At 40.6% G+C, this 12555-nt stretch overlaps 1 protein-coding gene across 1 annotated transcript in view; it reads left to right on the top strand.

Annotated features, from left to right (window-relative positions):
* The window catches only part of AVL9 (AVL9 cell migration associated), a 207990-nt gene that overhangs the window by 63698 nt on the left and 131737 nt on the right, over positions 1-12555 (top strand). Inside the window, exons 3-4 of the mRNA XM_029589795.1 lie at positions 7012-7097; positions 9402-9473. Coding sequence (XP_029445655.1) covers positions 7012-7097; positions 9402-9473 — 158 coding nt within the window. The remainder of the gene's footprint in view (positions 1-7011; positions 7098-9401; positions 9474-12555) is intronic.

Genomic DNA, 12555 nt, shown 5'->3' with positions numbered 1-12555 from the left:
ATGACCATCATAATAGGCGTCAAGAAGTGTTTTCACACTGTATGTTTTCTGCCTTATATTTAATGTTTAGTCAATTACATAAATACTAATTTTTAAAGATTTTTTGTGCAATTAGTCTCACTTCAATTCCATGTATCTTATATCCAAACTAGACTTATCTCATTTGTTGACCACCATTCTTATCTCATAGCCAGAACACTTGTGAGCTTATAACCAATGGATTCCTGAAGTGTCCGTTGCCACTGACACGAGATCGTGATTCGGATACATTTATCCTCCTTCAGGCTACAGTCACTACATAATATCTGTGAATAAGATTAATTATATTAAAAACTCTTATTAATGATACCTTGTATATTTAATTCATTTGATACCCTCAGGGAAACTGCATACATTTTACTAGCGTTTTCTTCCTCCTTCAATCACGGCATAAAATAGGAATTGACATCTATAGTGAACATCCTGGCAGTGTTTAGTATATGTCAATCAAGTCATAGAATATCATTCTATTTACATAGAAACATAGAAATGACGGCAGAAGAAGACCAAATGGTCCATCCAGTCTGCCCAGCAAGTTTCGCACTTTTTTTTTTCTCATACTTATGTTACTCTTGGCTCTTAGTAACCTTTTGGTTCTATTTCCCTTCCACCCCCACCATTAATGAGAGAGCAGTGTTGGAACTGCATCTAAGTGAAATATCTAGCCCAGTTAGTTAGGGGTAGCAACCGCCACAATAAGCAAGCCACGCCCACCTGCCCACCCAGACTAAATAATTCAGTCCTTGTTGGTTGTTGTCTATATATAGATCCACCTTTCTTCATTCTCCCTGCCGTTGAAGCAGAGAGCTATGCTGGATATGCATTGAAAGTGAGGTATCAGACTTTCTCCCCTGCTGTTGAAGCAGAGAGCTATGCTGGATATGCATTGAAAGTGAAGTATCAGGCTTATTTGATTTGGGGTAGTAGCCACCGTAACAAGCAAGTTACTCCCCGCTTTTTTGTGAATGCAAATCCTTTTTTCCACATTTCCTCTTGCCGTTGAAGCTTAGAGCAATGTTGGAGTCACATTAACTGTGTGTATGTTTATTGAATAAGGGTATTATCTCCAGGTAGTAGCCGTCATTCCCGCGAGCCACTCACTCTTCATTCACGTCCTCTAGACTTTATGGATCCACAGTGTTTATCCCACGCCCCTTTGAAGTCCTTCACAGTTCTGGTCTTCACCACTTCCTCTGGAAGGGCATTCCAGGCATCCACCACCCTTTCAGTGAAGAAATACTTCCTGACATTGGTTCTGAGTCTTCCTCCCTCTCTAACATTCAGAAGCTTTTTCAGATCTCCCCCTCAATGACTTTTTTTATGTCACTTTGTTATTCTCCATTTTAGATCTGCAAATTGATGTAAATATTGCACGCAGTGTTGTGCTGTTGGAGCCTGCAGCTTTTTGGTCTGAACACAACTGTGGCGTTCTGTGTGGCACTTAACTGGACACTGTGTTCTGCCAATATACTTCTTTAAACATGGACATTTGATCCTTAAGACAGTCAGAATAATATTTAGCTTCATAGGTTTTCCCGGTGTTTGAATCACTCCAATATGGGCCTATAATCGCCTGTTCACATATGGAACATTTATCACATGTCTAATTTCCCATTGGGCCGTCCTCATCTGCAGAATGCTGTATGAGTAAGCATGAATGTTCATCATAATCTTGTATACTCGTGACCCTAGTATAGGTTATTAGTGCATGGCTGGCCAATATTTCCAAATTAAAGAGGTCACTACTGTTGGTTTGTCAGTGTATTTCACCATACCCTCCTGTCTTATCTACACTTCTACCTCCTCATTGTCTAGCAGAAGCCATTGCCTCTCAGCATTTTTTGCTCTTTTAAAGGCTTATTTTAAAATACCAAAAGGATAACCTCGCACCAAGAGTCTCCTAAATATGTCCTCTGCCTGTGTCTGAAAATCTTTTCGATGAACATATGCTCCATGGCCTTAGTAATTGATCCCCACCGGTAAATTACTTTTTAGTCTGTAAGGATGAAAACTGTTGAAGTGCAATAAAGTGCATGGTTCGGAGAAATTTATCCTTGAAGGATACTAATGAAACAGGAGAGTTAGGGCATCCCAACAGAGAGGTTCCATCAAAAGCAAACATAGTTCATATGCCTATATGTAAAAAATCACCAAAGCTAATGATTACCGAATTATCCCAAACAACTGAAAAGCAGGTTGTTAAAACAAGCAAAAACCACACTTTGAAATGTCTGTATGCCAATGCCAGAAGTCTAAGAAGTAAGATGGGAGAGTTAGAGTGTTTAGCAGCAAATGAGGAGATTGACATAATTGGCAACACAGAGACTTGGTGGAAGGAGGATAACCAATGGGACAGTGCTATATCAGGGTACAAATTATATCGCAATGATAGGGAGGATCAACTTGGTGGGGGTGTGGCACTTTATGTCCGGGAGGGTATAGAGTCCAACAGGATAAAGATCATACAAGAGAGTAAATGCTCAGTAGAATCTATATGAGTAGAAATCCCATGTGTGTTGAGTAAGAGTATAGTGATAGGAGTATACTACCATCCACCTGGACAAAATGGTCAGACAGATGATGAAATGCTAAGAGAAATCAGGGAAGCAAACCAATTTGGCAGTGCAATAATAATGGGAGATTTCAATTACCCCAATATTGACTGGGTAAATGTAACATCAGGACTTGCTAGAGACATAAAGTTCCTGGATGTAATAAATGACTGCTTCATGGAGCAATTGGTTCAGGAACCTACAAGAGAGGGAGCTATTTTAGATTTAATTCTTAGTGGAACGCAAGATTTGGTGAAAGAAGTAACGGTGGTGGGGCCACTTGGCAACAGTGATCATAACATGATCAAATTTAAACTAATAACTGGAAGGGGGACAATAAGTAAATCTGCAGCTCTAACACTAAATTTTAAAACGGGAAACTTTGATAAAATGAGGAAAATAGTTAGAAAAAAACTGAAAGGTGCAGCTGCAAAGGTTAAAAGTGTTCAACAGGCTTGGACACTGTTTAAAAATACAATCCTAGAGGCGCAGTCCATATGTATTCCGCGCATTAAGAAAGGTGGAAGGAAGGCAAAACGATTACCGTCATGGTTAAAAGGTGAGGTGAAAGAGGCTATTTTAGCCAAAAAAACTTCCTTCAAAAATTGGAAGAAGGATCCATCTGAAGAAAATAGGATAAAACATAAGCATTGTCAAGGTAAGTGTAAAACATTGATAAGACAGGCGAAGAGAGAATTTGAAATGAAGTTGGCCATAGAGGCAAAAACTCATAATAAAAACTTTTAAAAATATATCCAAAGCAAGAAACCTGTGAGGATATATTTTAAAAAGTTTTTATTATGAGTTTTTGCCTCTATGGCCAACTTCATTTCAAATTCTCTCTTCGCCTGTCTTATCAATGTTTTACACTTACCTTGACCATTAGATGACAGAGGGGTTAAAGGGGCTCTTAGGGAAGATAAGGCCATTGCAGAAAGACTAAATGAATTCTTTGCCTCCGTGTTTACTAATGAGGATGTTGGGGAGATACCAGTTCCGGAGATGGTTTTCAGGGGTGATGACTCAGACGAACTGAACGAAATCACTGTGAACCTGGAAGATGTAGTAGGCCAGATTGACAAACTAAAGAGTAGCAAATCACCTGGACCGGATGGTATGCATCCTAGGGTTCTGAAGGAACTAAAAAATGAAATTTCTGATCTATTAGTTAAAATTTGTAACCTATCATTAAAATCATCCATTGTACCTGAAGACTGGAGGGTAGCCAATGTAACCCCAATATTTAAAAAAGGCTCCAGGGGCGATCCGGGTAATTATAGACCAGTGAGCCTGACTTCAGTGCCGGGAAAAATAGTGGAAACTATTCTCAAGATCAAAATTGTAGAGCATATAGAAAGACATGATTTAATGGGACACAGTCAACATGGATTTACCCAAGGGAAGTCTTGCCTAACAAATCTGCTTCATTTTTTTGAAGGGGTTAATAAACATGTGGATAAAGGTGAACCGGTAGATGTAGTGTATTTGGATTTTCAGAAGGCGTTTGACAAGTCCCTCATGAGAGGCTTCTCCGAAAACTAAAAAGTCATGGGATAGGAGGCGATGTCCTTTCGTGGATTACAAACTGGTTAAAAGACAGGAAACAGAGAGTAGGATTAAATGGTCAATATTCTCAGTGGAAAAGGGTATACAGTGGAGTACCTCAGGGATCTGTATTGGGACCGGTGCTTTTCAATATATATATAAATGATCTGGAAAGGAATACGAAGAGTGAGGTTATCAAATTTGCGGATGATACAAAATTATTCAGAGTAGTTAAATCACAGGCAGACTGTGATACATTACAGGAGGACCTTGCAAGACTGGAAGATTGGGCATCCAAATGGCAGATGAAATTTAATGTGGACAAGTGCAAGGTGTTGCACATAGGGAAAAATAACCCTTGCTGTAGTTACACGATGTTAGGTTCCATGTTTGGAGCTACCACCCAGGAAAAAGATCTAGGCATCATAGTGGATAATACTTTAAAATCGTCGGCTCAGTGTGCTGCAGCAGTCAAAAAAGCAAATAGAATGTTGGGAATTATTAGGAAGGGAATGGTAAATAGAACGGAAAATGTCATAATGCCTCTGTATCGCTCCATGGTGAGACCGCACCTTGAATACTGTGTACAATTCTGGTCGCCGCATCTCAAAAAAGATATAGTTGCGATGGAGAAGGTACAGAGAAGGGCAACCAAAATGATAAAGGGGATGGAACAGCTCCCCTATGAGGAAAGGCTGAAGAGGTTAGGGCTGTTCAGCTTGGAGAAGAGACGGCTGAGGGGGGATATGATAGAGGTCTTTAAGATCATGAGAGGTCTTGAATGAGTAGATGTGACTCTGTTATTTACACATTCGAATAATAGAAGGACTAGGGGGCATTCCATGAAGTTAGCAAGTAACACATTTAAGACTAATTGGAGAAAATTCTTTTTCACTCAACGCACAATAAAGCTCTGGAATTTGTTGCCAGAGAAGGTAATTAGTGCAGTTAGTGTAGCTGGGTTCAAAAAAGGTTTGGATAAGTTCTTGGAGGAGAAGTCCATTAATGGCTATTAATTATACTTAGGGAATAGCCACTGCTATTAATTGCATCAGTAGCATGGGTTCTTCTTAGTGTTTGGGTAATTGCCAGGTTCTTGTGGCCTGGTTTTTGGCCTCTGTTGGAAACAGGATGCTGGGCTTGATGGACCCTTGGTCTGTCCCAGCATGGCAATTTCTTATGTTCTTATGTTCTTAAATATAGACGTGCTCAGTCCCACTTCCTTTTTGATATTTACATCAAGATAGATGGTGGTACTTAAATAAGTCATGGTGAACACTAGATTTGTATTTTATGCATTCAACCATGAGATGAAATCTTGTAGTGCTTTTTTGGCCGATTTCTACAAAAAGGAAAATATCGATGTACTGGACCCACAAATGCATATGCTTAAAAACCAATACTGTATGAAAGGATTGTTCTTCAAACATAGACATATACAAACTAGCTAAGTCAGGGGCTATGGTGGCCCCCATGGCTGTACGTGGATCTGTTCGAAAAAGTGTGCTCAAATCAAAAATAATTTTCACAAAGAGCAATCTCTGCCTTTGTATAAATGAATTCTGTAGGAATTCTCTGTGGCCGCTGTCTCATATCCAGAGTACTGCGGATTACATTCAGTGTCTCATCTTGAGGAATGCTGGTATATAATGCTTTTATATCTTAAGGTCACCAAATACATATCCTGGAGTCCTGTAGTACACTGTAATGTTTAGTGTCTCTTAGATAAGAACATGTCTCTGACATCACAGTCTTCAAAAATTGATCCACAAAGATTGATAATGGCTCCAGTTCCCAGGGGTTTTGGTTTTGCCTTCACAGTCTTCCTATCCTCTGCCAGCATGATGAGCTGGAAATTGAACCTGTGTCTGCGGTAAGTTAGTGCACTGCACTGTGTCACTAGGCTGGCCTAGAAATGTGCATTCAAATAACTTGATTCTCATGTCCAGGGAAGTAAGGAAGAATCCCACTTAGAAACATTGGATACTTGCTAACAAGGCACATGCATTGCAAATGCAGAAAACCAAAATTATTGCTAAGTGATCTACATTGCTGATACAGAGAAACTGATTTGAAGTTTCCAGTTCTTTGTTAAATATTGTGATCCGATGATATTAGATATAAAGTTTAGAATCATAGAAACATGACAGCAGAAAGACTGTATGGCCTAGCAAGTCTGCCCATCTGTCAAATTAATTGAGCATTATAATTCTCATCACTTCCTTAGGGGGATCCCCTGTATTTATCCTATGCTTTGATGAATACAGATACTGTTTTTATCTCAACCACTTACACTGGAAGGCTGTTCCACACATCCACACTCTCTTTGTAAAGAAATATTTCCTAAGCTTGTTCCTTCAACCTCTGTTGAAAAAGGCTCATCTCCTGTGCATGGTAACCGTTGAGATATTTGAATGTCTCTATCATATCTCCCCTATCTCGCATGTTTAGATGTTTGTCTATCCCCATATGCTTTAGAATGAAGATCCCTGACCATTTTAGAAACCACCTTCTGGACCTGCTCCATCCTGTTTATATCCTTTTGAAGGTGTAGTCTCAAGAATTGTGCACAATATTCAATGCTATTTGCATTGAAATGACTGTTTTGTCTTGCTAAATTATGTATCTTGCATCTTTCTCAGCATTTTCAGCTGATTTGTAGATGGGGGAAATGGATTAGATAACTTAAAAAAAAACCTAAATTAATCGAATACTAAAGGAAAAATGTAAGAGAATTACAGAGACAAGAATAACACTCAAATTGGAATTACAGTGTGTCTGTGATCCTTCTTGGAAATTAGTTTTTTAAAAATTACATGTCAAATACTGAGTAAAAGTATAATATTATGATGCATAATATTTTGTTCCCTCTTAGATACGGTGTTCTTCCACTTACCACCAAGGAGTGGAAATCGAAAGACTGTATATGGCGTGTCTTGCTACAGGCAGATTGAAGCCAAGGTAATTATAATTGTAGATAAAATGTACATCATTAAAATAAAAGCACATGGTTTTGATTTATCCTTTCATGCAAAGACTTTGTATTGGTAAACAGAATTGTGTACTGTCTTTTTTTTTTTTTTTTCACCTATCTTTGTCAGGGCTTCCTTTGTTCAAGTTCAGGTATCTTTTTATGTACATTTTGATGTAATGAATACTATATTTTTTATTTAAATAAAATGTATTTTAAGACATTCTTAGTAGCTTGTCTTCACAGTTTTAGGTGTAGAGATGTGGATGGTACTGTACCACTTGAAGGAAAAAAATTTACAGCTGTTCTTTGTGGACTTTGTTTTTCTATATTTGAACATTCATTCACTCTCTCCCAGCACGAAAAGAGGAGAAAAGACAACCAAGTGTGTAACTTGGTTGTCTTTTCTCCTCTTAGGGAGGACTTCCTAATTATGGACACTTCACCAAGTCCTACTATCAGGACTCTGCAACTGTTCAATCAATCTTTGAGTACAAAAGTTCATCATATTTTTATTGTATTTATACTGTAGCTTTAACATGTTATTATTTCTACATTAAATAGTTAAATTGTATATATTATACTCATATATTTATTTATTACTATGTTAAATTGACATTCGGTTATATTGTTCCATCTGTTCTATGGTTCCATGTAAAGCCCCTTTCTCTTCTGGGCAGTTCATCATTTTATGTAAACCGGAGTGATTTGTGGTTCTCACAAGAACTTCGGTATATAAAAATTAAAAATAAATAAAATAAATAAATAACTTTGATTCAAGAATGGTTTTTAACTAGAAATGTACATGTCAGGAACAAGTAGTAAAAGTACTCCCCATGGGTGTTGTACTTCTTGAGCTTCTGAATTTTTGTTCACTCCTATTTCTTCCCAACCAGCTCGTTCTCCCCCCTGATGTCATTCATTGTCAACCCGCTCCATCCTACCTCACATGATGCTCCTAAGTCCCATATAGTGATACTGCTTCTACTTTACTACCCCTATTGTCTGTAACCTTCCCATCTTTCATGGTTCTCCTCACCCACCATCACTCCCCCATGGTTCCATCTTCAGGATGTTAAAATGTGCCACACCTGTGCTGAGGAGGAACATTGACACCGGAAGAAGGTGAAAGGGGGATAATAATATGGAGGAAGATGTGTGTTAGCATTGGTGGGAAGCATGTGAGAGGATGGAGACAAACATGCATTCAAGAACTGAAGAGACAAGCAATTCTTTAATGCATGTCTTGAAGAAGTAGCCTAGTGGTTAGAGTAGCAGGCTGAAAACCAAGGAAGCCAGGGTTCAAATCTAGTTGACCTTGAGCAAGTCACTTTCTCCGCTATGCCTCAGGTACAAATTTAGAGTGAAAGCCATCTGGGTACAGAGAAATACTTCTCCTATACCTGAATGTAACTCACTATGTTCTTAATATAAACCAAATAAATTTGGAACTAGGGGAGCCATTTCTTCAGAATTAGGGCACTAATGATTGTTCACCCTAGATCTGAACAGAGAATGGTCCCTTCTTTTGAAGTGAAGTGAAGTGAATGAATATGAAAGCTGTGGTCCCTGGTTTCTGTCATTACCTGGGTTTAAATATTCCATGGTTTTAAAATGCCTGTTCACAGTAAGGACTTCAGAAGCGTTTGTTTCAGTGCAGTACATTTTATTCATTTAGTGAAAGCCTCTCAAAATGAACTGCAATATATTAATGGCAAAATTAATATTTATTGGTTTAGACATTGAGCTATTAGATTGACCCTAGCTACCACATCTACCTATGGGGGGGGGGGGGGGGGGGGGGGGAGGAGGGCGATCAGTAGACAGCCTAATATGCAAATGCTTTAAAAGTAACTCCCCAAAGGTAAGATGCATCAGAGGGGAAGATTTTAAATGCGGTAGATTATGAATGTAATAATTTCTAATCCTCTGCTGCAAATTTATAATAGAACAGTGGTGGCCAAGTCATGCTGAAGAGAATAGTGAGAGCGGGTTAATATTCCTCTTCCTCTGATGCTGGTTTTCTAGCCCAGTCTTTGTGTAACATCTGAGCAATGTACAGTGTCTGCTGCCTTCATCTGTCCACTGAGGCAGGGAGCATATTTGCTTTTGTAACTCTTCACACAACATTAAAAAAAACCCCATTCGCTAGGCTATTTTTCACTCTGCCTTCATATGTCGTGTCAAGTTCAAACCATTTTTTCTTTGTGATTTCAGAATTAGAAATATGATCACAGGGTAGATGCCTGGGCAACAATACTTTTGCATGTGACTCTCTTCTTGCTTTCTTGTAGTCATTAAAAGTTCGACAAGCAGATGTTACCCGAGAAACTGTACAGAAAAGTGTTTGTGTGTTGAGCCAGCTGGTAAGAACTAAACAAGTTAATTTAATCTGGTTTGTTTCTTTGTAAGTTGACAAACCTCTCATAAGGTCTTATTTTAGCACCTTTCTATCCAAAATAACCATTGAGTAGAAATTCTAAAATTAACACTGGTCTACATTTGAAAAAACGTTTTCTGCTGACCTAATTATTTTTGCTGATTTTTACCCAAATGAAAGGTGCTGATTCCAAATAAGACGTAAAAAAATATGCAATATGTCAGATTTTTTCACAAATGAGAAATGTTTGATTAAAGATTATAAAGTCGAATATCAAGGGTAATATATTTGTTTCATGCAAAAAACGAGTCTATCGTCTAACCAACAGGTCAATACAGTAAAGTGCGGCCGCGGTTACCCCGCTCCTAATCCGCTTTCTACTCACTTTCCGGCCGCGTTAGCCCTTCCTGCGATACACAATCCCCTTTAACCGATTCTTACCGCCTCTTTAAATCACCGGGTAACCCCTTCCGCCCGCGGCATGTATATTAGATGTAAACGATCGAATTAGCTATTCCCTCCCATACAGTAACACGCGCCCCGACTATCGCTTTTTTACCCTGCCGTTTTGCCGCACGTTTAACCTGCTAACTTACCGCCTACCCTTACCTCTGCGTTAGAGGCAGGGGTAAGGGTAGGCGGCAAACTTACCCCCAGCCCCCTCTCACCTGCCCTGGCCGCGTCAATGGGTGCTGGTCTCCAGGCAGCCCCAGTCCTCTTCCCCCTCCTCCCGAAGCAACGAAAGCGGAAAAAATCGAAAAAAGCCAAAAAAAAAAAGTAGCAATGAAGTGGACGGTTCTCATACGCTCGGGATTGCCAGTCCTCTCTCCCCTCCTCCCGAAGCAAGGAGCGTAAAGCAGCCTTGCTTTGGGAGGAGGGGAGAGAGGACTGGCAGTGTAAAGCAACGACTTACATTTTTCGCAGCCCTCCTCCGGAGACGGACATCGGCGGAGACGGATCGCGGCTCCCCTGCCTTCCGGAGGTGAAGATGGATGCCTGCACGGGCAAAAGCGGGCCCTGTGCGTGCAATTGGGCCGCTCAAGGCATGACGTCACGACGTTTGACATCACGACATGTGACGTCATGTCTTGAGCGGCCCAATGGCCACTTTCGCCCGTGCAGGCATCCATCTTTGCCGGGAGGCAGGGGAGCCGCAATCCATCTCCGCCGATGTCCATCTCCGGAGGAGGGCTGCAAAAAAAGTAAGTCGTTGCTTTACACTGCCAGTCCTCTCTCCCCTCCTGCGAAAAAAGAAAGGAGCAATCTGTGTGTTCTGTTTTTAAAAACAGCCAAGCATAACATAACAAAGTTATTTAATCATATGCCATCTACTTCAACTTTCCAGATGTTTGTCACCTCTCAGGTCTACATCAATTTTGCTGACCACAAGATAACATGTGATCTTTATGTATTTTAGTGTGCTGAATCCAAAAATCACATCCGTTTCATCCAGTCATGTCCAGTTTTTCCGCAAAACGCTGTCTACTCAAACTCTTATAGCAATAACATAACATTATTATTTAGATATGTTGAATACACAAAAAGATAATGAATGCGCAGAAAGACAGTTGAATATGCAATCACTATAACCAATAAGAAGACTGCTTATTAAACAATTTAAAACTGCTGACGTCGGCATTTTATGGCTATATAAGCAGCATGAAAACTGACAGCAGCATTCATTCATTCAAGAGGCTTTGAAGTTGCAGCAAATCTTGGAGCTATGAGTGAAGAACAAGGAGAACACTTCCACCAAGACAACAAGACCATGAAACATAGATATCAAGGCAGATGGAACACAAACATGATGGCAGACTACTGCTTCACGGACACACTGCTTCGGGAGGAGGGGAGAGAGGACTGGCAGTGTAAATCGAAAAAGCCAAAAAAAATAAAAAGTAGCAACGAAGCGGACAGTTCTCCTACGCTCGAGATTGCCAGTCCTCTCTCCCCTCCTCCCGAAGCAAGGCTGTTCGCGCCTTGCTTCGGGAGGAGGGGAGAGAGGACTGGCAATCTCGAGCGTAGGAGAACCGTCCGCTTCCTGGTACCATTTGAAATGACAGATACCAGCGTGTCCGTGAAGCATTAGGCCAGCGCACCCAGGATATTGTATAGCGCTCTATACAGTAAAATGGGTTGTGCGGGCCTAACGCTTCACGGACGCTTCTTGGACGCGGCTTGCATTTGCAAGCAATTTAAATACAGTATCGAGCGGTAGGTGAGCCGGACTGTGCGTGCGGCAACCACAGGTGCGCCCGGCACTAACGCAGCTCTTCCTACCGCGCCTTACTGTATTGGCCTGCAAGAGAGCAATAGTTGTGTAAATTGTAATTGTTAGGGAGAAATTTTCTCATTTTGGATGCTCTGGAATAGTTATGATCAGGGTTGTCATGCTGTAAACACCAGCAGTAGTCTGCCATCATGTTTGTGTTCCATCTGCCTTGATATCTGTTTCATGGTCTTGTTGTCTTGGTGGAAGCGTTCTCCTTGTTCTTCACTCATAGCCAGCAGAAAGCTGAGCACTGGCTGCAGCAATAGCGACTACACAGACTCCACTCATCGCTCCCCTCTCTGTCTGGGTTCTGCACTGCTGTGGGGCCTGCAAACATGGCAATTGTCCACTGCAGCGCCCCACACTATGGCTTCTCTTACCACTTTCCTCCCAGCTTTTGCGCTGCCTCCAACTCCGCATCTCCCTCATTTTTTCTAGGTTCTGTGCTACCATGGGGCTGGCAAAGATGGAGAGCACTGATTGTGACAATCCTCCCAGCTCCTGTGCTGCCTTGAGCAGCTTGTCCCCTTCTCTTCCTGCCTCCTGCCTGCTTTATGTGCAGTGTGCATGGCCACTTGACTAATGCTGGGCAGTCACACATATACATCATAGACTAGACTAAGCTGATACACAGCGAAATTGATGCACCCATCTCAATAAGTTCTCTACAAAATGCGCTTAAATATTTAACTGCTGTTTAATCAGCAAGATTGTGGGTTCTCATTATTGAACGTCTCCTGAATCTGGCTACTGGGAGGCTGGCATTAATGTTCTTTTGCTAATTTTATATTTATTT

This window comes from Rhinatrema bivittatum, chromosome 2, assembly GCF_901001135.1.
Source record: "Rhinatrema bivittatum chromosome 2, aRhiBiv1.1, whole genome shotgun sequence".
NCBI classification, from domain to species: domain Eukaryota; kingdom Metazoa; phylum Chordata; class Amphibia; order Gymnophiona; family Rhinatrematidae; genus Rhinatrema; species Rhinatrema bivittatum.
This window is presented reverse-complemented; position numbering and strand designations above follow the sequence as displayed.